The 24,829-nt window shown below is 52.0% G+C and overlaps 1 protein-coding gene across 1 annotated transcript; it reads right to left on the minus strand.

The window, feature by feature from the left end:
* Nucleotides 1-263: 263 nt before the first annotated feature.
* GAA (glucosidase alpha, acid) lies at nucleotides 264-24,228 on the minus strand. Its single transcript, XM_029212115.1, has 20 exons — nucleotides 24,154-24,228; nucleotides 20,758-21,454; nucleotides 19,617-19,762; nucleotides 17,804-17,969; nucleotides 17,624-17,720; nucleotides 17,005-17,124; nucleotides 16,806-16,924; nucleotides 16,588-16,719; nucleotides 15,574-15,684; nucleotides 14,950-15,063; nucleotides 14,768-14,852; nucleotides 14,188-14,305; nucleotides 13,690-13,823; nucleotides 5,035-5,186; nucleotides 4,723-4,871; nucleotides 3,570-3,711; nucleotides 3,022-3,165; nucleotides 2,441-2,605; nucleotides 1,981-2,133; nucleotides 264-1,571 (listed from the first exon to the last, which is right to left on the minus strand). Exons 2-20 carry the CDS (start codon nucleotides 21,280-21,282, stop codon nucleotides 1,512-1,514), a joined length of 2,832 nt encoding a protein of 943 aa, XP_029067948.1. The 5' UTR covers nucleotides 21,283-21,454; nucleotides 24,154-24,228; the 3' UTR covers nucleotides 264-1,511.
* Nucleotides 24,229-24,829: the final 601 nt, after the last annotated feature.

A 24,829-nucleotide genomic window follows, 5' to 3' on the forward strand; every position in this document is an offset into this window, starting at 1 on the left:
AATTTGTTATGGTAGCAATTGGAAAAACAATGTACTTTGTAACTCAATAATAAGGTCAACAAATCCAAGTAAAAAGTGGGCAAGATACCTGAACAGACACTTCACCAGAGAAGATTTATGGGTGACAAGTCCATGAATGAAAGATGCTCGCCATCTTCAGTTGCAAATCAGACCTGCGAGATCCACTGTCACTGGAACAGCTGAAAATGAGCATACAGACCACACCAAGCGACAGCAAGGCTGGTAGGAGTGCAGAGTGGGTCACCCACTTTGGAAAACAGTTCAGTCACACACACACCCTCCACATGACCTGACCATATCACACTTGCGGTGTTTGCTCAAGAGAAATGAAAACATGTCCGTTCACAGACTGGTCCATGATTACATCATCTTTATTCACAATAGTCAAAAACTGAAAACAATCCTTACATCCATGTAAATTTAATAAATGTGGCACCTCTATCCAATGGAAAACTATTTGGCAATTAAAAAGCACACAACATGGATAAATCTCAAAGTAATTAGACTAATTAATTAGACCAAAAGAAATACATGCTATATGATTCCATTTATATAAAATTCCAGAAAATGTAAACTAGTCTATAGTGGCCAAAAGCAGACCGGCTGTTGCCTGGGAACGGAGGTGTTGGGGGTAGCAGCTTAGTCTACATAGCCGTTGGGCAGGGTCGGGGGGAGGGTGTATCTCCCACCACATGACTGACACCAGGCCTGGCTGGCTGTTTTCCAGTCATCTTAGAGATGGGTGATACGAGGGTGTGAGGTGGGGACGTGAGGGCGCTGCTTTGAGCATGCACAGTACAGCACACGTGCACACCCTGCTCGGGAACGTCCAGGGGCCCATCAAGGAAGGAGTCCTGCTTCTGTGTCAGGGCCTCTAGACACATCCTCCTTAGCCTGAATCTCAGAAGGACCGGCAGAAGCTTGATTGCAAATGCCCCTTTTATTAAAAATAATTGCACTTCAGATTAAGGGATCCCCAAGTCCTGTGAATTCTGCCGAGTGCCTAGGCCCACTTGTCAGACTGGTGGACAGCCTCCACCCGTTGTCGGGGGCAGCTGCCCAGAAAGCAGTCTGCAGCGGCCCCCCCAGCTCTGCTTTCATCAGGTCAGAGCAGCAGCAGAGCTGCCCAAGGCAGGACCTTGGGGTGCAGGTACCACCCCATACCAAGCACCACCTCTGCGTCACAGGCAGGCAGTGGTGACTGACATTGCATGCGTCACAGTGACAGGCTACACCAAAGCAAATCTTCAGTAAACAGGGCACCCCTCAGGGCACTGACCCGACTGGGATCTGGACAGAAGACTCAGAAGAGCCGCTGGCCCAGAGGCTGGGGGGGCAGACTCACAAGCAGATCCGGGTGTTCAGGGATGTCAGTGACATGCGATTCGGGGTAAGTGCTCTGACCCAAGGCCCACATACCGCCGACGGAGGGTGCAGGTGCTGGGCTGCCGGGAGGTCTGTAAAGGAGCAGCACACCACTGGGCCCCAGATTAAGACCAGCTGATGAGGAACTGCTCTCCCATCGTCAGCGAGACGGGGATGTCCAGGGTCTGGGGACAAGAAATAGGAAAATTTGTTTGGCAACAGAGGTGGGGCAGACAGCAGTCTGTGGACATGGGTGGACGGTGGACATGGGGTCTGACCTAGCCCTGGGAGCGTCTCGCTCTGTTCCCTCTGAGCACTCTTGGCAGTGGCCGCCTTAATTTGCTTTGGAAATGAACTGCCCTTTAACCAGGGGCCAACAGTGTGGACACAGGCAGGGAAAAGATGTGAAGTGCGAGGGGACTGAACCTTCCCACTCCTCCCCACAAGGATCAGTTCCTCTCCGCCCCTTGTAAGGCCTGAGTGTCCTCTCCCTTCTGGACAGGGAATCCCATGATGCCAGCTCAGTGGGCACCTCCCGCCCCCTCGCCCACCCTCAGGGACAGGCCTTCTGGCCTCAAATGTAGGCTCTCTTGCCTCCGTGTCAGGGCCATAGGTGAAGTTGGATACAGAAATGCCATTGCAGACGACTTGCTGGGGGGCTGTGGCCACCCCCAGGACGGTCACCTTCCTCAGCTGCAGGCCAGCCCCCTCACTGCTCACGTGCACCAGCTGGTTCACGATGGTGTTCTGGCCGAAGCAGAGAGACAGGACCAGAGGTGTGAGCAGATGGCCTGGGGCAGGAAGCCCCACCAGGGCAGGGCCTCTGGACAGCAGATGGGGAGGGCAGGTCGGCAGCACACCCCGTGCAAACCCTAGGACACTGGCGCAGTGCAGGGGACTCCAGCCAAGGCAGTTGGCCTACGGGCTCTTCTCCCCTTCAGTCTGCTTGACCCAGGGACAGGTGGCCATCCCAGGACCCCAGGCCAGCTCCCCTCACCAAGTCAGGATAATCACCCCAAGACAGCCTCCAGCCTAGGCGGATCCCAGAACTCACGTTCCTGGCCAGGAAGATGACCTGCGTGTACGCCCCACGGTCCAGCACTCCTAGGCTCTCCCCATCGTCCCAGAACAGCTCCCCTCGGGCCTCCCCACTCGCAGTCAGGGCCACGGCCAGGGCCATGGGCTTCTTGCGGGACTCTGTGGTTGTGAGACCAGGGCCCTGGGAGGGGGTGGCCCACGTCACTGTCCCAAACCTGGTGGAGGCCTCCAGACCCAGGCGTGAGGAGCACTAGGCTGGGACAGTGCCGTGCTAGAAGAAACCAGGATCCGCAGGACAGCCCACGGCCGAGTGGCCTGGAGGCCCGTGGACACCTCAGAGGACGTGAGGCCCAGAGAGGTTTGCAGACTGACTGACAGACTGTTTTCTGAGAAAGGCCAATGAAGCAGACCTCTCCTTCACCAGGCCCGGGAGCAAGTGAGTGCAAGGATGTATCCTGTCCTTCCCCAGCCCAGTTCATCCTCAACCCTCAGAAGGATCATCTCTGCCTGGGGGCAGACCCCCAACTGAACAGAGGCATGTGGGGTCCCAGCAACCCCAGGGCTGGACAAATAGGATCAGGGGCCCGGCCCAAGTACCTGCATGGGGATGATGTGCCCGGCCCGGAGGTGGAGGTTGATGGTGTCCAGTGGGGCGGACAGTGTCACCCACTGCCCTTCGCTGTGGATGGCAGACGTGAGGGGTGCAGGAGGTGGGAGGCTGCCAAAGGCCTCCACTGGCACCTGGAGAGGGATGTCATGTCACAAAGGGTCCTGGGCATTGCCAAGCTCCTGTGCTGTTGGGAGCTGAGAGCAAAGATCTGGCCACATGGTGGGGACAGAGCATGCGAGGCCTGAGCCAGGGCTCGGGTAGGGCAGGTCAGAGGACGCAAGAAGGGGCAGGAGTTTGGGAGCAGAACTGGAGTCCCAGCTCAGCTCGGTGGCAAGTCACCCACTCAGCCTCGGTTTCTCCATCTGGAAAATGGGTCCTGTAAGGCTCGCACAGGATGATGCTGATGGAGCACCCAGGTGAGGGCCCTCATGTAGCCAGGACTCCTTTTTCACTCTCTGGTCCACACGGATGGTGCTGGAGGGAAGACCCGCTCCATCTCCCCCGTCCTCCCAAGTTTCAGGGCCCCAGGACTCACCATCCGCAGGTCGTACCACGTGCTGCGGGGGAAGTAGCCAGTGACCTCAACCTTCCCGGCCTTGAGCACCGGGGTGATGAGCAGAGCCTCCCCCCACAGGAGCTGGCGGTCCACTGTCCAGGTGCGGGGATCCTCGGGGAACCTTCAAATAGGAGGGACGGGCAGGGGGGCCTGGTGACCTCTGAGGTCAGTGGGCTCAAGGGACCCATGGGGAGGCGTGGACAGGAGCCAGAGGACCTGGGTTACATGTGGCAGGGCCGGTTCTGGCCAGCTTAAGTCAAGGCAGGAGCCAAGAATAACCTCTCCCTGCTCGACTACTTGGGCATGACCTGTTCACATTCCCTGTTTGCAAGTTCTGTTCTTGCCCACATGTCTATCTGGCTCTTACCCCTGGTCTGAGTTTCTGTACATTAGGGACAGTGACTGTCATTTTATTGATAATGTTTTCTCCCATTCGATTGCCTTGACAATCTATGTTCAGAGCAGTTTTAATATTTTTCTGCTTATGTTCAAAGAAGTGTTACTTTTTTTTCCTAAATGAAACCTCCTTCCCTTTGCTTTTTTGTTTTTGATGCTTAGAAAGCCCTCTCCTGACAGGTCATAGAGAAGCATTCACTTCTGTTTTCCTGCAGCTTTCTACAGCTTAATTTTTGACATTTAACTACGTAATCATTTGGAACTTAGGTTTGTACAGATGAGTGGAAAATAAGTTGATTTTTGCAAATAGCTAACTAACTACCTTACTACTGGAGAATCCTTTAATCCCCTGATTCGAGGTGCCATTTTATGGTACGGTAACTTCTTAGATATACTAAGTCCTACTTGGGGGATATCTATTGGATTTCTTTAGTGGTCTTGTCCCCTTAAGCCCCAGATGGATTCAATCATGATAGTCTTATAACTTGTTTTACCATCTGGGAGGCCTGGTCTGTACTCAGTGTTCATCCTGGGTTTTTCTGTTATCCAGTGCTCCCTGCCCTGAGCTGGAATCTAATGGGTGGGAACTGGGGGTTCAGGGGGACACCTCAGTGGGGAGTGCCCAGATTTTGCTGCAACCTCCTTCCTCTCTCAGTGCCCAGAACACCCCCTGCAGCAGGTTAGCTGCCCTGGGGTCAGTGGGCCGGAGGCCATCACTCCCAACCCAGGCACTCACTCCAAGAAGAGGGGCCGGGCCACGGTCTCGCCTCTGACGTGGGCCCCATGGAACAGCGTGTAGAGATAGGGCAGCAGCATGTAGCGCAGGGCAAAGGCCTTCCTCATGGCTTGCTGTGCCGTCTCGCTGAACCTGTACGGCTCCTGCGGCTGCAGTGGAGGGAGTGGAGGAAGCACCTGGGATCTAGGACCATGGACTCCGAGGTCCCCCCACCCCAGGAGACCCAGCACTTTGGGCCAGCCAGTGCTGGGCTCATTGGCACAGAAAGTGGCATTCCCCAGGGCACGGCATCCCCTGCCGCCCCCGCCCTACCAGGCTGTTCAGGCCATTGTGGTTCCGCATGAAGGGGTAGAAGGCCCCCAGCTGGGTCCAGCGCACACACAGCTCCTCCGAAGTGTTGCCCAGGAAGCCACAGATGTCGGCCCCCACCAGGGGCACCCCCAGCAGATTGAAGAGCAGGATTTCTGGAGGGCAGAGTCAGATGGGCCTCCAGCTGCTACAGTAGGAGCAGTCTAGGGCCAAGGAGCCTGACAGACATGTCTGTTGAACTGGCTGGAGGCAAGGATCCCTCCCAAAGCCCCTCCCACCCAGCCCCCACCTGATGGTCAGTACACCAATGGCCACTGCACCTTGCACTTGTGGTCAGCAGAATGACAAGCCGCATCTGCTCCCTAACTCGCAGGGTGGGCAGGGCAAACTAGACCCGTTAGGGCTGAACTGTATTTCCCTCCAAAGTAAGTTCTAGTCCTAACCCCTGGTTGCCATATTTGGAAAAAGGGTCCTTGAAGATGTAATCAGGTTGAGAAGAGGACATTAGGGTGGACCCTAATTCACCATGACTGGTGACCTTATCAGAAGAGGGAACCAGGTACAGGAAGCACAGAGGGTCCCAAACAAGATGAATCCAAACAGACCTACACCAAGACATAATTAAAATGGCAAAAGTGAAAGAGGATTCTAAAGGCAGCAAGAGAAAAACAAAGTTAATTACAAGGGAACCCCATAAGGCTATCAGCTGCTTTCTCTACAGAAAGGTTGCGGCCAGAAGGGAGAGGCAAGCTACATTCAAAGTCCTGCAAGGGAAAAACCTGCAACCTAGGATACTCTACCCAGCAAGGTTATCATCTAGAATAGAAGGAAAGATAAAGAATTTCTCAGACAAGCAAAAACTAACAGAATACAGCAATGCTAAACCTATCCTAAAAGAAATACTGCAAGGTCTTCCCTAAATAGAAAAGAAGCAAGAATCTATAGGAAAAAGAAAATCACAATTGGAAAGTAAATCACCTAAGCCAGTACAAAGATTTAAAAAAAAAAAATCAAAAATATTTTTGTGAAAGCAATGATAACTACAATGAACAGCAAAGGGATAAACATGAAAATGTAAGAGGACATCAAAATCGTAATATGTGGGGGAGGGGAGTAATAAAATATAGATTTTTTTTTTTCAGAATGTGTTTGAGCCTGTATGGCTACCAGTCTAAAGCAAGTAGATATAGTAACAGGTTAACATACTTGAAAAACAGGTTACCACAAATCAAAAACATAAAATTGATTCACAAAAACCAAAAGAACACAAGGAAAATACAAAAGAAAACCATCAAACCATAAAAGGAGAAACAAAAAAGAAGAAGAAATACAAAATCAAATGGAAAACAAGGTTTAAAATGGCAATAAACACATATCAATAATTACCTTCAATGTCAATGGACTAAATGCTCCAGTCAAAAGACACAGAGTGGCAGATTGGATAATAAAACAAGAGCCTACAAGGTGCTGCCTACAGGAGACCCACTTTAGGGCAAAGGACACACATAGCTTAAAAGTGAGAGGATGGAAAAAGATATTTCATGCAAATGGGAATGACAAGAAAGCGGGGGTAGCAATACTCGTATCAGACAAAACAGACTTTAAAACAAAGCCCATACAACATTTTCAGAGATCTTGTTTTCTCATCAGTGACCCAGGTGTAACCAACTCTTTCTCACGTTACAGGTCATTGAGGCTTAGTATTTTAAACTAAGATGGGAATATAAAAATACAGAATTCTGACCCATGCATGAAATTTGCTAGCTACTGTTTTCTACTGTAGCTATTAGCTGCCATTTCTTTAGACGCTGTGCTACTAAAATTTCCTAGATGACAGGGTTCTCATTCCTCTGCTAATAGGAATCTTTAGAAACTTAAGTGGCAGGGGTGTGCATGTGGGCTATTATTCGCTCAGAGTTGAAGATGAGAGGGGGATGGTGCCCTTGACTGTAGTGTGGTTACCTGAAGTAACCACAGGTAACCTTGGGCTGCACCATGCTAAAGGGCAATGGGATCTTTGATTGTCAAAGTGAACATTCAAAATGACTCTTATTAACAACAAAAAATGATTAAATATAATTCTGTATCTTCAAAAAAATAAAGGCCATAAAGAAAGATAAAGAAGCACACTATATAATGACAAAAGGATCAATATAAGAAGAGGATATTACACTCATTAACATATATGCACCCAGTATAGGCGCACCTAAATACATAAAACAAATACTAACAGACATAGAGAAATTGATGGGAATAAAAATAATAACACGAGGCTTTACCATCTCACTGACATCAATGGACAGATCTTCCAGACAGAAAATCAATATGACAACAGAGATCCTAAATGACACAATAAAACAGACTTAATATCTTCAGGACATTACATCCAAAAAAACCCCAGAATACACAGTCTTTTCAAGTACACATGGACTATTCTCGGGGATAGACTATATAAATACTAGGACATAAAACAAGCCTCAACAAATTTAAGAGGATAGAAATTATCTCAAACATCTTTTCTGACCACAACAGCATGAAACTGGAAATCAACCACAGAGAGAACAAATTACATGGAGACTAAACAACATGCTACTAAAAAAAAAAAAAAAAAAAACAAAAAACAAAAATGGGCAGAAGACCTAAATAGACATTTCTCCAAAGAAGATATACAGACTGCCAACAAACACATGAAAGAATGCTCAACATCATTAATCATTACAGAAATGCAAATCAAAACTACAATGAGATATCATCTCACACTGGTCAGAATGGCCATCATCAAAAAATCTAGAAACAATAAATGCTGGAGAGGGTGTGGAGAAAAGGGAACACTCTTGCACTGCTGGTGGGAATGTGAACTGGTACAGCCACTATGGAGAACAGTATGGAGGTTCCTTAAAAAACTACAAATAGAACTACCATATGACCCAGCAATCCCACTACTGGGCACATACCCTGAGAAAACCATAATTCAAAAAGAGTCATGTACCAAAATGTTCATTGCAGCTCTATTTACAATAGCCAGGAGATGGAAACAACCTAAGTGTCCATCATCAGATGAATGGATAAAGAAGATATATACAGTGGAATATTACTCAGCCATAAAAAGAAACGAAATTGAGCTATTTGTAATGAGGTGGATGGACCTAGAGTCTGTCATACAGAGTGAAGTAAATCAGAAAGAGAACGACAAATACTGTATGCTAACACATATATATGGAATTTAAGAAAAAAATGTCATGAAGAACCTAGGGGTAAGACAGGAATAAAGACACAGACCTACTAGAGAATGGACTTGAGGATATGGGGAGAGGGAAGGGTAAGCTGTGACAAAGCGAGAGAGTGGCATGGACGTATATACACTACCAAACGTAAAATAGATAGCTAGTGGGAAGCAGCCGCATAGCACAGGGAGATCAGCTCGGTGCTTTGTGACCACCTAGATGTGTGGGATAGGGAGGGTGGGAGGGAGGGAGATGCAAGAGGGAAGAGATATGGGAACATATGTGTATGTATAACTGATTCACTTTGTTATAAAGCAGAAACTAACAACAAAAAAATCCCAATGGGTCAATGATGAAAATCAAAGAGAAAATTTAAAAATACTTTGAAACAAATGATAATGGAAATACAGCCAAACAAAATCTGTGGGATTCGGCAAAAGCAGTCCTTATGGCGAAGTTCATGATGATACAGGCCTTCCTCAAAAAAAAAAAAAAAAAAAAACAAGAAAAATCTCAAACAACCTAACCTACCACCTAAAAGAATTAGAAAAAGAAGAACAAACAAAACCTAAAGTTAGCAGAAGGAAGGAAATAATAAAGATCATAGAGGAAACAAATAAAATAGAGATTTTAAAAAAATAGAAAAAAAATCAATAAAACCAAGAGCTGGTTCTTTGAAAGGGTAAACAAAATTGACAACCCTCTGGCCAGGCTCACCAAGAAGAAAAGAGAGGACCCAAGTTAACAAAATAAGAAATGAAAGAGGAGAAATAACAACTGATACCACAGAAATATAAAAAACCATAAGAGAATACTATGAACAATTACATGCCAACAAACTGAACAACCTAGAAGAAATGGACAAGTTTCTAGATACATCCAGCCCACCAAAACTGAATCAAGAAGAAATAGATAATTTGAACAGACCAATCACTAGAAGTGATATAGAATCTGTAATTTAAAAAAACTCCCTGCAAACAAAAGCCCAAGGCTTCACTGGTGAATTCTACCAAACATACAAAGAAGAACTAATACTGATCCTTCTCAAACTCTTCCAAAAGACTGAAAAGGACGGAACACTCACAAAATCATTCTATGAAGCCACCATCACCAAAACCAGACAGACACTACCAAAAAAAGAAAATTACAGGCCAAAATCTTTGATTAATATACAAAAATTCTCAACAAAATAAAAGCAAACTTAATCCAACAACACATAAAAAAAGATAATACACCATGATCAAGTTGGATTTGTCCCAGGGTCGCAAGGATGGTTCAGCATATGCAAATCAATGTGATACACCACATCAACAAAAGACAAAAACCACATGATCATCTCAATAGATGCAGAAAAAGCATTTGATAAAATTCAACATCCATTCACAATAAAAACTCTTACCAAAATGGGTACAGAGGGAACATATCTCAACATAATAAAAACCAACATAATACTCAATGGTGAAAAGCTGAAAGCCTTTCCACTAAAATCTGGAACAAGACAAGGATGCCCACTCTCACCATTTCTATTCAACATAGTATTGGCAATCCTAGCCACAGCAGTCAGGCAAGAAAAAGAAATAAAATGTATCCAAATTAGAAAAGGTAAAATTGTAATTATATGCAGATGACATTGATACTATATATATAGAAGACTCTGAAGACTCCACACAAAAACTACTAGAATTGATAAATAAAGCAAGGTAGCAGAATACAAGGTTAACATACAGAAATCTGTTATTTCTTTACACTAACAATGAAATAGCAGAAAGGGAGAATAAAAAGACAATCCCTTTTAAAATCACATCAAAAAAAAAATACTTTGGGGAATTCCCTGGTGATCCGGTGCTTAGGACTTGGCGCTTTCACTGCTGTGGGCCTGGGTTCAGTCTCTGGTTGAGGAACTAAGATCCCACAAAGCCACACAGCACAGCCAAAAGGTAAAAAATAAAATACTTCAGAAGAAACCTGACCAAGGAGGTGAAAGACTTATATGCTGAGAACTACAAAACATTGATAAAGGACAATGAAGATGATTCAAAGAAATGAAAAGATATCCCATGCTCTTGGATTGGAAGAATTAATATTGTTAAAACGGCCATACTACCCAAAGCAATCTACAGATTTAATGCAATCCCTATCAAATTACTCATGACATTTTTCAAAGAACTAGAACAAATAATCCTAAAATTTATATGGAACCACAAAAGATCCAGAATTGCCAAAACAACCCTGAGGAAAAAGAACAAAACTGGAGGCACAACCCTCCCAGACTTCAGACAATACTACAAAGCTACAGTAATCAAAACGGTCTGGTACTGGCACAAAACAGACATGGATTAATGGAACAGAACAGAGAGCCCAGCAACAAACCCACACACCTATGGTCAAGTAATCTTCAACAAAGGAGGCAAGAGTATACAATGGAGAAAAGACAGTCTGTTCAGTAAGTGTTGTTGGGAAAGCTGGACAGCTGCATGTAAATCAATGAAGTTAGAACACTCCCTCACACCACACACAAAAATAAGCTCAAGGGCTTCCCTGGTGGCGCAGTGGTTGGGAGTCCACCTGCCGATGCAGGGGACGCGGGTTCAAGCCCCGGTCCGGGAAGATCCCGCATGCCGCAGAGTGGCTGGGCCTGTGAGCCATGGCCGCTGGGCCTGCGCATCTGGAGCCTGTGCTCCACAGCAGGAGAGGCCACAACAGTGAGAGGCCCGCGTACCGCAAAAAAAAAAAAAAAAAGCTCAAAATGGCCTAGAGACTTAAATATAAGACATGAGAGCACAAAACTCCTAGAAGAGAACATAGGCAAAACATTCTCTGACATAAATCATAGCAGTGTTTTCTTAGGTCAGTCTCCCAAGGCTATAGATATAAAAGGAAAAATAAACAAATGGGAGCTAATTAAACTTATAAGATTTTGGACAGCAAAGGAAACCATAAGCAAAATGAAAAGACAACCTATGGACTGGGAGAAAATATTTGCAAATGATGTGACTGACAAGGGCTTAATTTCTAAAATATGCAAACAGCTCATACAGCTCAACATCAAAAAAACAAACAACCCAGTCAAAAAATGGGCAGAAGACCTAAAAAGACATTTCTCTAAAGAAGATATACAGATGGCCAATAGGCACATGAAAAGATGCTCAACATCACTAATCAGCAGAGAAATGCAAAATCAAAACTACAATAAGGGACTTCGCTGGTGGCACAGTGGATAAAAATCTGCCTGCCAATTCAGGGGACACAGGTTCGATCCCTAGTCCGGGAAGATCCCACATGCCACGGAGCACCTAAGCCTGTGCGCCGCAACTACTGAAGCCTGCGTGCCACAACTACTGAAGCCTGTGTGCCTTGAGCCCATGCTCCACAAAAGAGTAGCCACTGCAAGTAGAAGCCCATGCACTGCAATGAAGAGTAGCCCCCGCTTGCCACTAGAGAAAGCATGCGAACAGCAACAAAGACCTAACACAGCCAAAAATAAATACAATTAAATCTTAAAAAACTACAATGAGGTATTACCTCACACCAGTCAGAATAGCTATCATTAAAAAGTCTACAAATAATAAATGTTGGAGAAGTTGCGGAGAAAATGGAACCCTCCTACACTGTTGGTGGGAATGTAAAATGGTGCAGCCATTATGGACAACAGTATGGAGGTTCCTTAAGAAACTAAAAATAGAGTTGCCATGTGACCCACTCCTGGGCATATATCTGGACAAAACTATAATTCAAAAAGATACATGCACCCCAATGTTCATAGGAGCGCTATTCACAATAGCCAAGACATGGAAACAACCTAAATGTCCATTGACAGATGAATGGATAAAGATGTGGTACATATATACAATGGAATATTACTCAGCCATAAGAAACAATGAAAATAATACCATTTGCAGCAACATGGATGGACCTAAAGATTATTATACTAAGTAAAGTTAGAGACAAATGCCATATGATATCAGGTATATGTGGAATCTAAAATATGATACAAATGAACTTATTTACGAAACAGAAACAGACTCACAGACATGGAAAACAAATTTATGGTTACCAAAGGGGAAAGGGGGTGGGGGAGGGATAAATCAGGAGCTTGGGATTAGCAGATACACACCACTATATATAAAATAGATAAACAATAAGGTCCTACTGTATAGCCCAGGGAACTATATTAAAAAAGAAAAGAGGAGGGAAAACACCATGTGAAGACAAGGACACAGGAAAAAGACCGAGAGATGACAAAGGCAGAGGTTAGAGTGACACAGCCTCAAACCAAGGAGGGCCAAGGACTGCTGGCAACCACCAAGAGCTGGAAGAAGCAAGGAGGGATTCTGTCTAGAGTCTCAGAGAGGGCAAGGCCTTGCCGACACCGTGATCAGACTTCCAGTCTGAGAATAAGTTTGTTGTTTTTAAATCACCTGGGGTGTGGTATGTCGTTACAGCAGAGGGTCAGTGAGTCCCCTGAGTTGCTGAAGGGTCAGACAGCTTCCAGAGCATCTGGGCCCCGTGCCGACCCCACCACCGCTGGGCAGGACTAGAGGCTGCTGGGCTACCCTCTCCTCGTCTCCTCGGGAGCCAGGACCCAGACTGGAAGCCAGTGGGCAGGATGGGGCGCAGCCTGGGGCTGTGAGCAGTGCTGGTCTGGGTCACAGCAGGTCCTGGGAGCTGCACAGCCTTATTTTAGCTTGGTAACAACAGCTCACACCAGAACTGAAACCCAAGAACTAGACAGGTGGACACAAAGCCCAGGAATCCGGCTCTGGGGTGGACTGGCCTGCATGTGCTCAGGCTCGACCCACCATGCTGGCCCCAGGGTGAAAACCAGAGCCGGTTGGCACCCGTGGGCAGAGCCAGCAGCCACTTTGTGAAGGAGGAATGGACTTCTCACCCGAGAGCTCAGCTCGGCAGGACATCCCTGTGGCCCGAGGCTCTGTAGATGCATCGCACATGGAAGCAAGCCTGCGACTATGAAAGCACCTCCAGGCCGGGGGTTTGGTGGAGGCTCTTTTCAGCTGTGACCTCTGGGGTCACCTCTATCCCCTTCCCCGGGGCTCCTGAGCCATCCCTGGGCCTAAGATCTGTCTGTAGCATCAGAGCTCTTGGAACAAAAATCAAAATTTTCTTTGCAGGGTGGAGCCAGGCACTGAGACAAGAGGGGTGGGGGCACCCTTTGGACTGAGCTCAGATGCTATTTCATGCAGCTCAGAATGTGGTCACCAGAAGGGACATTCTGATGTTAGCATGAATCTGAGATGGGGACATTGGAAGAGGGGCACCACAGGTGAGTCCAATGGCACATGAGTTGGCGACAGGCCCCATGCCACTGCAGCAGCATCTCTCTTGAGGACCCAGCTCTGGGCAAACACGCCCGGAGAAGGGCCCACCCTCCCCTCCTTGCACCCCTCCTTGCACCCCTCCTGACAGGTGTGCTCACCTGGCACAGAGTAGGAAAGCTGCTCCCAGCTGCTCCACACATCCCCGGTCCAGTGGCCGGCGTACTGGCCGTGGCCGGCAAAGGTGGAGCGAGAGATCACAAAGGGGCGCGTCCCCCGAGCCTTTACCAGAGCCCTGGGTGGAGCAGGGGCACAGAGAGCTGTGTTGCGCAGGGTCACCAGGAGCCCCACCACTGCCCACAAGAGTGCCTGGCAGTGCAGCAGGAAGGACAAGCTGGGAGCAAGGAGTTGGCTTGCTGAGGTCACCGCCACTGTCTGCCAGGCAGTCAGCCCTGCCACCTGACTTACCCTCGAAGATGCACATGTCACCGGGAGGACAAACTCAAGGGAGCCAGAGGCCCTGGTCAGCCCTGGCCTCCCTGTCTCGTCACCATGCCCTTCCTCTGAGGCACCAGGCATGGAGCTGGGGTGGGGGGCGGGGGTGGGATGTAGGGACGGCTAGGGCCTCCTCCTCTCCTTCCTGCACCCTGGCCCCTCACCTGTGGGAGGCGAAGGCTTCGGTCAGGCCGTACAGGTTGTGCAGGTCGTAGTGCGTGGACAGGAACTGGTGGCTGGAGGCGCAGATGGTGGCTGCCCGGAGGGTCCCGCCAACCACCCCTGGAGGAGAGGGGGCTGTTTCCTTGGAGCCTCCTCCCGGCAGGCTGGTGCCCCCCACATCTTGAGAGACCCCTTGGGACACAGGGTGCGTCCCTGTACAGTCTCCACTTCTCCAAGGACAGGACAAGGTGATGCCGCAGGCTGTGGTCTGCACACCCAGACTTCATGTCTGCCTGCTCCTAACCATTTATTTTTCCCTGTCCGACTGCCAAAGCCTGAAACACCCCCTCTGAAGGGTCTCGCCTCAGCTGCACATGCCCAGTCAGCATCACGTGGCTGGGGTCTCCCCACATGAACCTTACTCCCAGGGCACCCCTTGCCTTTCCCAGGCTGGCCGCTGCCCATCAGCTTCTCAGAAACCAGAGCTTTGAGTCTCCCAGACCAGAGAAGGAAATCCCTGATCTGAGCCGTTAAATCCCCAGCCGACTAGTGCTGGGGGGCCGGCAGGTGGAGGCAGCTCACCTGGCATGTAGGGCGGGTTCTCCAGGTTGCTGTTGGGGCAGCCATCCACTGAGCCCCTCACAAAATTGGATGGCTCGTTCATGTCCTGCAAGAGAGGCCCTGGGGGTGGGTGCCCTGCCTGGTGCAGAGAGTGGGGCCGGTCCCTGAGGCCACCGGACGCCCAAGGGTGGGGCCACACTCACGATCCACATGCCGTCAAAAGGCACCTGGGCGTGGAACTCGGCCACCATGTCCTGCCACCAGTCAAGGGCCTCGGGGTTGGTGAAGTCAGGGAAGGCGGTGAGTCCGGGCCACACCTGGACGAAAGGCCAGAGGGGAGACAGGGCCCCTGGAGCCTGCATGGAGGCCCTGTCTGTCCTGACTGCAGGCAGAGCCGTAGCCTCACTCATCTAACCCAGGGATGGGTGGACTGCAAGGGGAGGAGCACGGGGAGAGGCCCCAGAATCTGCACTGCTGGGAGCCTTGCCAGCCTCCCCCTCAGGCTCGACCCCCTTCCTCCTGGCTCTGGGCCTGCCCTGGACCGGAAGGTCAGGAGTCTACTGGGTGCCCCACCCACCGGGAAGGCCTGGGAACCATCAGGAAGCCCCTGGGGGCCCAGAGGATGTGGAGGACCCCAAGGCCTCCGCAACCATCTGTGGAGCTTGTTTCTGAGCTGCCCACAAACAAGGGCCCCTGACAAAAGGATTCAGGGTGGTCTTCCTTGTCAGGGGCCACTGTCACCCCCAGCTGTCACTGCCGCCCCCCCTGCAGCCCCACTGCCCAGGGACCCCTGCTTTCTCCCCCTCGCCCCCCAGGCCCTGCTGTACCTGCCCAATCAGCGGCTGCCCAGTCTCATTGGTGATGAAGACCCCCCGCCTCAGACCCTCGTCGTAGGGTCGATAGGTCCCGGCAGGGCTGGAGCTGCTGATGGCAGGATCCTGGGGAGAGAAACCAGTCAGAATGAGAGAGAAATGCCCAAAGCCTCGGCACCCATCGCTGGGAAAACGGGAAAATGCTCTCGATAAACGTTAACGAGGCACAGGTGGATGTGCCCCGGATGCGCCAACACGCTGCGTGTGCGTGGACGTGCACGTGACCCCGCCCCCATTGCCAAAAATGGCGCACCTGGATGCAGGCGTTACTTTTGCTTTAAGGGCCCAGAGTTTCACAAACGTTCTACAGGGAGCGTTTATTTCATTTTGAATAAAAAAAGAAAAGGTCTGCGTCTGCCCTCCCCGCTCCCTGCTCTGAGTGGACCTGGATGCTGCTGCCTTCAGAGGGGCTGCAGGGATGGAAATGACCATCAGCCCAATTCCAAACGGATTTCCTCTCCTGAGGGGTATCCGTGGGGGCGACCATTTGGTTGTCTTGGCTCCCCCTCCCCTCCTCTGGCCCCCCAGCTGTATCAGACCCTGAATCACACCCCTCTGGCTGCAGGGACTGGCCCAGGGAACTGTGTCTGTCTGCTGAGCCACTCAGATCCTGCCCTCCTTCCCACAAGCTGACTGCAGGGAGGCAGGGCCAGGAGTCTCACGGGGCTTCTGGGGTTCCAGCCACCCTGGCACACAGCTCCACCCGGCCCTTGCTTTAAGCTGTTCAAGTAACCTACAGCCGTAAGGATCCTGAGCCACAGACAGACGTCTCCAGGGACATGACTGGATAGCAGGAGTCAAGTCTATAAACCTGATATTCCCTCGATATCAAAGACCCTCAAAAACATTCTCAGTGACCATGGCCACCATGAGGACGATGCCACTGAAAGTTGGAGCCACCAGACACTGGGCCCCTCTCCTTCCAAAAGAGCCTGCTTCCTGTGGCACAAGAGGGGAGGGGGCACTCACAACAATCATGATGTACCGCCGGCCACTTTGGTGGAGCTCCTGCACCATGGCCGGGAAGTCCCCAAAGCCGTCCTTGTTGAAAGTGAAGTCCCGCCTGGCGTCCATGTAGTCCAGGTCATTCCACTGGACGTCCTGCAGCCACAGCACAGGGTGGTCAGGACCCAGGCTCGTTGCCCCTGCCCCACCCTGGGGGCCCCAGGCCCCTCCCCGGCACTCACCAGAGGGAAGTGTGCCCTGGTCATGTTCTCCACAACCTGGCGGGTGATGGCGGTGGAGGAGTAGCCCCAGCGGCACAGGTGGAAGCCCAGGCCCCAGTACGGTGGCATGAACGGGTAGCCTGGGAGCCAAGGCGACCGTGAGCGGGCAGGAGGGGTTGGGGAGGGAGGGGCCGGGGGCCAGGGCCAGGGAGAGGCCTACCCACGATGTCCAGGTACTGCCGCACCACGCTCTTGGGCTCCGGGCCCAGGAAGATGTACACATCCAGGATCCCGCCTGTCGACCTCCAGCTGAGGGCTGGGCTGGGCTGCAGGACCACATCTGGGGGAAGCAGCCCTGGGGCTCAGAGACAAATACTCACCCCCCTTGCACAGGGCCTTCGGCACTGCACCAATGGGCCAAACCACCGCTGGAGAGGCGGGGTCCTCCCACAGGGAGCTTGGGGGCCCTGGGACAGTCACTCTGAGCCCAGCTTGCTGAGATCCTTGGAGCAGGACAGGAAGACGCTGAGCAGCTGGGCCTGGGGCCCCTTTTTTTGGCCTCAGCCCCACCCTGCCCAGGTCAGAGGTCCCAGAGCCCACCTTAGAGGCACTGAAGGACAGAGCTGGCAGAGGCCACAGCCCAATGGTCATTTCTCAGAATAGTGTACGAGACCCGGCCCCCTGCCTCCTCCTCTACCTCCAGCCTGTCAGATAGGTGCAGAGAGCCCCAGCCCCCTCTACAAAGGAGGGGGTGTGGCTGCACCAGGGAAACCCTGGCCGGCAGCTCAGAAGCAGAACTGGCTGGGGGATGTGGAGGGCGCCGGTACCCCCTTGCTTACCCATGGCATTGCTGTTCAGCAGGAAGACCCCGTGAGCTAAACCGCCATCCTCCAGGCCCAGGTAGAAAGGGTGAGAGCCATATAGGTTCACGTCGGGCTGGGACATGGCAGACACCCTGCTTTACGTCCTGGCCCATGAAGTCCCTCCGATCACACACCCCTCCCTGGCCGCCCCTTTACCGTAGGGGCGACGTCCCTGTTCCAGAGAGTGACCTTGGTCCAGTTGGTGCTGAGCATCAGGGGCCCGAGGTGTTCGGCGAGGCCCGTGATGTGCTGGGACGGCAGGGAGGTGGACAGCTGCAGAAACTGGTCGGCGAAAAACAGGGGGGCCACTGTGGTGTTCAGCCTGCCAGGAAGAGACCAGGTGGCCTCGCACAAGAAACCAATGGCCCCATGAGCCCTGACCACAAGCAAGTGCCGGGCAAGGGCTGCCCAAAACCCTTCCAGTCCTGGGAGTCATGGCCCTGAGCACCTCCCAGGAGGGCCAAACTGCTCCCAGACATCGTGGAGCTGCCCAGCCAGGGGAAGTTAGGGTGCCCCAAGGTTCCATGGGATCAAGAGGAAGGCAAAAACCACATACAGGGTCCCTCTCTGCATGGCAGATGCATCACGGCTAATTTCATGGGACAGGTTCCTGCTGTACCCCACCAGCCCCTGTGTTAAGACTTTGCTCACCTGCCTGTGGGTGTCTGTGCGTGTTCAAGACCAAGATCTGATAAAATGCTTAAAAAACTTCTCTCCAAACTCCGCTTGCAGGTCAGCTTCTCAGAGAGGCCCCCCAGCTGCAGAGCCAGCCCACACCCTGCATCTGCACAGCCCATTTCTACCTCCCTCTGCTATGTCAGTCCTGGGAGCAGGTCCACAACACCCGGCCACAAAATGAACAGGCCACAAAAGAAAGAAATGCACTTTACAAGGCAAGTGCTCTGAAGATTTGGGCAAGTCCAAGTTCCCTCCTTCTGAGCGTGTAGCAGAGTTCGGTGCAGAGCACACATATTCGTGTAGGACTATGTGGGCAAAGTGCATGGGATGCGTCCTGGGAAAGGTGCTTGCACAGCCCAGCGTCAGGGCCAGCGGGCAGCTGCGGCAAAACTGCTGGGGGTACGGGGGGGGCGCTTCTGGGCCAGAGCGACACCGGACACTTGGACTCACAGCCACAGCGTTTGAGTCTAAAAGATGCTTCGGTGCATCTAATACCTGGGGGGTGGGCTGGGGGGAGGTGAGGGCGAGACCAAGCAACACCCTTATCCTCTCCACAAATACCCCTGAGCTCTGCTGTGGGTCAGAACTGCTCTAGGAGCTGGCGGTTCAGGAGGGAACAGGAAAGGCTCCTGCCTCAGGCAGATGGCAGCCATGGTCCAAGCAAAGGTAAGGTCCCGTGGGGGCACACAAACCCCGGAGGGACATGGAGCAGAGTGGCCGACAGCACGGACGCTTGGGCTGGGCTCCGTCACCTGCCAGCAAGCACCTGGCCTCTCTATGTCTGTCTCCCCATCTGTAAAGTGGGGATAATAACAGCACCTACGTCCCAGTTGTTATGAGGATTGGACGAGTTAATCACTGCAATGCCTGATATACTGATGTGTAGTATGTGATAAATAAACAAGAATAAAGCAGGCTTGGGGGTGCTGCCTGGAGTGGGGTTGCCACTTTAGACTGGACCAGGGTTTCTCAGCTGAGGCACTACTGACATTTGGGCCGATCGCTCCGTGTTCTGGGCCGGCCTGTGCATTGTAGGGTGTTTAGCAGTATCCCTGCACCCTAACGCCCAGTGGTGACAACCAAAAATGTCTCCAGCTGTTGCCAAATGTCCCTTCTGAGGACGGGCCTTTGAGGGCTCAGGGTGGAGGGAACAGTAAGCACCAGGGCTCTGCGGGGCAAGGAACAGCCAGGAGGCCAGAGCAGGAGGGTGGACCACAAGAGGGTCAGGGATGATGCCCTACAGCTCCCTAACCCTCCCAGCAGATAATGGGCACAGAAACTGGGCACTCACAGCACCCGTCCATCCAGCTTCCGCCGCATGATCACCCCGAAGGGCTCCTCTGAGAACTCCACGCTGTAGAGCGTGGACGGCGCCTGGCTGCGGACACGTGGCGTCTCCAAGGGCACCTCATAGCGCTGGTTGGTGGGATCTTTGATCTAGAGGACGAGAGCGGTGTCATGAGGCCCTTGGTGGCTGGCTGCCCCTGCACACCTGTCCACTCCATCCTTCACCTTCCAGAGAAGCGAGGCGTCAGTTCAAGTCTCAGGGTGGCCGCACACAGCGTGGGCGTGTGGACAGATTGGTCCACATACCTAAGCCTGTTTCCTCGTCTATAGAGCCAGGAGAGCACCTCCTGTGGGGTGTGCCAGGTAAGACACAGGAAATCTGGATTTCAGATAAACAATTTTTTTAGTATAAATACATCTCAGATATTGCACGGGACATGCTTACACTAAAAAAAAAGACTAATTCCTGGGTTATCTGAAATTCATATTTGTATTTTTATTTGCTGAATCTGGCAACGTTTTTCCACCTGGCATATCTAGTCACAGGGTGAACGAGAAAACATAATTAGAACACCCAGCCCTTGTCTGGTACATAGTCATCACTCAGTAATCCACGGCTGTCATCAGTTACTTTGTGAAAATAACAGGGCCGTACTGAATTATGTGCTTCAGGCTCTCTCACCTTTATGCACATTCATTCAGTTGACAACTTTTTACTGAGCACCTGCTATGTGCCAGGCACTGTTCCAGGGGCTGGGAAGCAGCAGGGAATAAACCAGACAAGAGGCCCTGCCCTCAGTGGCTGGGATCCCACTGCCCACTGCCTGGAACAGCCCCCCTTCCTCCCTCTCCACCTTTCCCCTTCCTGACTCCTACTTTATGTCCCAGCTGGGATGTCACTTCCTGGGGGCGACCTAACCTCCCACCACCTTGCCCTGAGCCCTGTCCCCTAGAACATGTTGTAGAACCTCCTAGTGACTGTCTTAGCGGCCCACTGTTCCCTGAGCGTAGGCACTGTGTCTGCTCACACCCAGACTCCAGGTGAGGGCATAATACACGTCTGTGCATAAACAAACACCCCGTAGAGTCTGTCTTTATCCACTGTCCACACACTCTCTGCCCCTGCCCAGCCCCCACCCGCCCACCGTGAAGTGGAGCCGGCTCTCAGTCTCCACCAGCACGTCCAGCCGCAAGGTCATGATGTCCTTGGGGAAGAAGGTCGGGGTGGCACGGATCAGGGTGGCCGTGTAGCCCGTCTTGGTGGTGGTCAGGTTCTCCAGCCTGTAACTGGGATAGTTGGGAGGGAAGAAGCACCAGGGCTGCCCCATCTGGGTGCCCGGAGGCCACCTTGCAGGTATGTAGCAGCAGCCCCGGGCCTCACACTGCTCCTGGGTGATGGCTTTGTCTGGGGCGCAGTCGAAGCGGCCGTCGGGGGGCAGGTCGCACTGTGTGGGTGCTTCCCTGGGACTGCCGTGGCGCCCTGGGACAGGCTGGGGCCCTTGGCCGCTGGCTCTGGGCTGGCGAGCTGGGTAAATCTCCTCTTGGGAGAAGCTGTGCAGCTCTTGGGGGACCACGTCGAAGTCATGAAGCAGGATGTGCCCCAGGATGGCCAAGGAGACTAGGGCGCAGACCCCCAGCAAGGGGCAGGAACAGGGTGGCCACCTCATCATGTGTGGGCAGCGGGCCCAGGAGGCCTGCAGACAGAAGAACCAGGCTCAAAGGGACGCAGCAGGGAGTGGCCGGGGCCTCAGGAGACTCTCAAAGCAGCTTCCAGACAGGAACTTGTGGCCGCCCAGCAGCGCACAGGCTAGAAGTGAGGTCTGGTGAGGAAGCAGGGCAGACCTGGGGGAGGGAGGAAAAAGGAAAAGGAGAGAAAAGTCCCAAACAGGGAGTTGCAGAATCCTGTGCATTGTGAAGTCTTCTAATATGTTACAAATAAACGCATCTAGAATGTCTGTAAAAATAACTTAAACACACAAAGACCCACGTGATAGATCAAGTGGAACAAACAAGTTCCCACAGTAGATAAGTCCCGCTCCCGTATGAAGACTGGCCGAAGTGAGTCTTGGCCAGTGGGGTGGAAGTGTTCCCTCCTTCCGTCCCTCTTGGGCTGACCAGGACGTGGATACAGCCTGTGAGGGGTCTTGGGCACTGCAGCCCAGGTCAACACTCAGGGACAGCCAAGCACAGAAGAAAAAGCCTGGCCCCCAGGACTGGGCAGGCGGAGCCCCTCCCCGCCCCCGCAGTCAGGCTCGTGTGGGGTCTGGTTCTGGGTCTCTGTCACAGCAGCTGCACTGGAGCCTCACTCTGGTTACTTTGGTACTAAGACTGTTCTTACCTGTGTCTTGATTATCTGTATGTTCTAAATATTTTATAGGGAACATTGCTGGTCCAGCTCCTCCAAGGAGCAGCAGACACTGATATGGGACTAAACATGCAAGGGTTTTATTAGGGGGGTCCTTTTTATCTGTCTGAGAGAAACTGGGGAGGTTGCCAGAGAGGGTTGAGAGCACCAACACACCCGTGCAGGTCTGACCCCATGGGAGGGCAGTGTGGATTCAAGAGCCCCAGACTGCCATGTAGGTTAGGGAAGCTTGGGCAAGGCCACAGGGTTGGGGTTCCTTGAGCCAAAGTTGGCCATTAGAGGGGTCCAGGTCTCCCAGAAGCGGCCTGCCCTAGCGTTAAGGGCCGGGAGGCAGCCCCTCGCAGGAAATGCAGCGATGATTTCAGAGCACGGCGGCTGAGCCTCTGTCAGTGAAGCTCCCTGTGGTGGGAGGCCTGTGAGCTGCATTCTCATGGCCTCCAGAAACATGCAGGTGTTGGGGAAAAGTCACACGCCAGGCAGAAGTGCGCCCAGGTCACTGACAGAGTCCAAGCCTGTCACAGACACAGACCGGTCACCTGGAACATTCTGGCCACCATGGGTCACCAGTACGTTAGATGCAAGAGTGAACTGTTTTCATTGACAACACTCATGACACCAAAAGCGTGGAGCTTTTTCTCACCAACCAATTCTCCCATTCTCTGGACACCAGCCGGGTGTCCAGCAATTCAATTCAATTCTGACACGAACTCCCAGAGTTAGCGCAGACCCCACAGGTTGCGGGCTCAGTCCCACAAGACGTCCCCCACTTCTGACACTAACCACAAGTCCCAGGTTGTCACCGGCTCTTCTGACCAAGCCACTATCAATTCCGGGGTTCACACAGCACCCCTCACCTCCTCAGGTTCAACAACTGGCTAGAACAACTCACAGAACTCACTTACTGTTACCTGTTTATTTTAAAGGATACAACTCAGGAACAACCAGAGGGCAAGGTATGGGGAAGGGGTGCTGAGCTTCTATGCCCTCTCTGGGCTGGCCACCCTCTGAGCACCAAAATGTGTTCACAAGCTTGGAAGCTCTCCAAACCCCAACTAGTTTAGGGTTTCATTATGTAGGCCATGAATGATGAAATCACTGAGTGCTGGTGACTAACTTAATCACCAGCCCCCTCTCTTAATCAAGAGCTTCCTGCCCAGAGGAAGCCCAGGAGAAAGTTCCCACCCTCGAATCCTGCCTTGGTCCTTCTGGGGACTAGCCCGCATTGTGAAGCTATCTACAAGCGCCCAGTCATCTCACTAGCATATAAAAGACACTCTTACCACCCCCAAGATTCCAGGGTTTTTAGAAGTTGTGTGCCAGGAACTGGAGACAAAGACTAATATCTCTTTTTTTATACCACATAGTGTCCCAGCTTCACCTGACCCTGCCAGACACATTTGTGATCATAATGACTCAGAAACTAAGGAACTCAGAGTGGAGTCCAGGGGTCCTCACTTGGGAGCTCTTGGGCAATGACCTCAGCCCTTCCCACCCAGACTTCAGAAGCTGCAGAGGTGTCCAGAAGCACGGCCAGGGCAGCACCCCATGCCCTTCCCTGCTTCCAGTTTACAGACGGGAAGAGAGCCTAGAAAGGGGAAGAGATCCTAAAATGGGGAAGAGCCACACTCACAGCGCTTGACAACTTAGAGAGAAAACGGGGAAGAACTGAAGGTCAGTAGATCAAGTGGCACTGCTGACGCAGTGGGCCGGTCACCCCGCCTTCAGGTAAGTGTCTCAGAACTGCTGCTTCCCCAGGCCACGGTGGTGGTGTAGACAAGCTGGGTTCAAAGCCCAGCTCCACCACCGGCAGAGGGAAGTAAAGGGTTCTCAACCTCCTGTGCCTCAGCTTCCTCCCTGTGAACGGGGGCAAGCGCAGCCTTCCTCGCCCAGCTCGGGGGCAGTGAGTGGGAACCGTGGAGTTTCCGGGGTCCCCCATGTTACTGGGGTCACTGTCGTTACTGCTGCCTCCTGCCGCGCGCGGCCCTGGCACGGTGTGCTCAACTTCTCCAGTAGGAAAGCACTGACCAATCCCTCTATCGATCGACCCCTCCCATTTCGGGCGTCACGACTGCCCGCACCCGCCAAGCCTCCACTCTGTGGGGTTGCCGCGGACCTCCCCTGCCCCGCCGTTCGCTGGGACCACTGCAGCCCGGGTCCAGCAGTCAGGTCGGCTCACCTCCGCGCACGCACGCCCGGCCCGTAGCAGCAACTTCAGGATCCAGCGCCCACCGGAGCAGCGGCGGCGGGTCACGTGACAGCCCCCTGCGCAGGCGCCCTTAGTGAGTGCTCGCCTCAGGGATGCGCCCTCTGGTGGCGGGGCGCTTGGTGGCGTCCTCGCCCTCCTTGGGCCTCGGCGTCCCCGGAACGTGGGAGGGGCTCAGGGGGCGCGCACCTTGCAGGGGAGAGCTCTGGGGGGAGAGGCGGGGCCTCGTCTTTCGGGGTCGCAGAGGGCGCTACGCCCCCGCATGAGCGAACCCTCAGCATCCTGGAGCCCGCCAGGCCGCCCGCCGAGGCACGGCTCTGCGAATCTAGCACCCAGACGACAAAATAGCGAAAATTTGAAAGCAACTTAAAGTTCTTCTGAAAAGGAAAACATTGTCATAACCCATAAAATCGACTGTCATGAAAATGTTCAATGACAAGGAACTTTTCGTACACAAAGTCTCATGTTATGGCGAGCAAGCTTAAAAAAAAAAAAAAAGAGGCAAGCTTGTACAGCAAGAAACTAACACAACATCGTAAGGCAATCATACTCCAATAAAAATTAAAAGGAAGAAAAAAAAGGAGAAAGCTTTCCAAAATGACATACAGAAGCCGGACCCTGTGGCCTTGTCAGGTGGAACCAGGCACAG

The sequence above is a fragment of the Monodon monoceros genome, unplaced genomic scaffold (assembly GCF_005190385.1).
Source record: "Monodon monoceros isolate NGI ecotype Baffin Bay Population unplaced genomic scaffold, NGI_Narwhal_1 Super_Scaffold_9, whole genome shotgun sequence".
Taxonomy (NCBI): Eukaryota; Metazoa; Chordata; class Mammalia; order Artiodactyla; family Monodontidae; genus Monodon; species Monodon monoceros.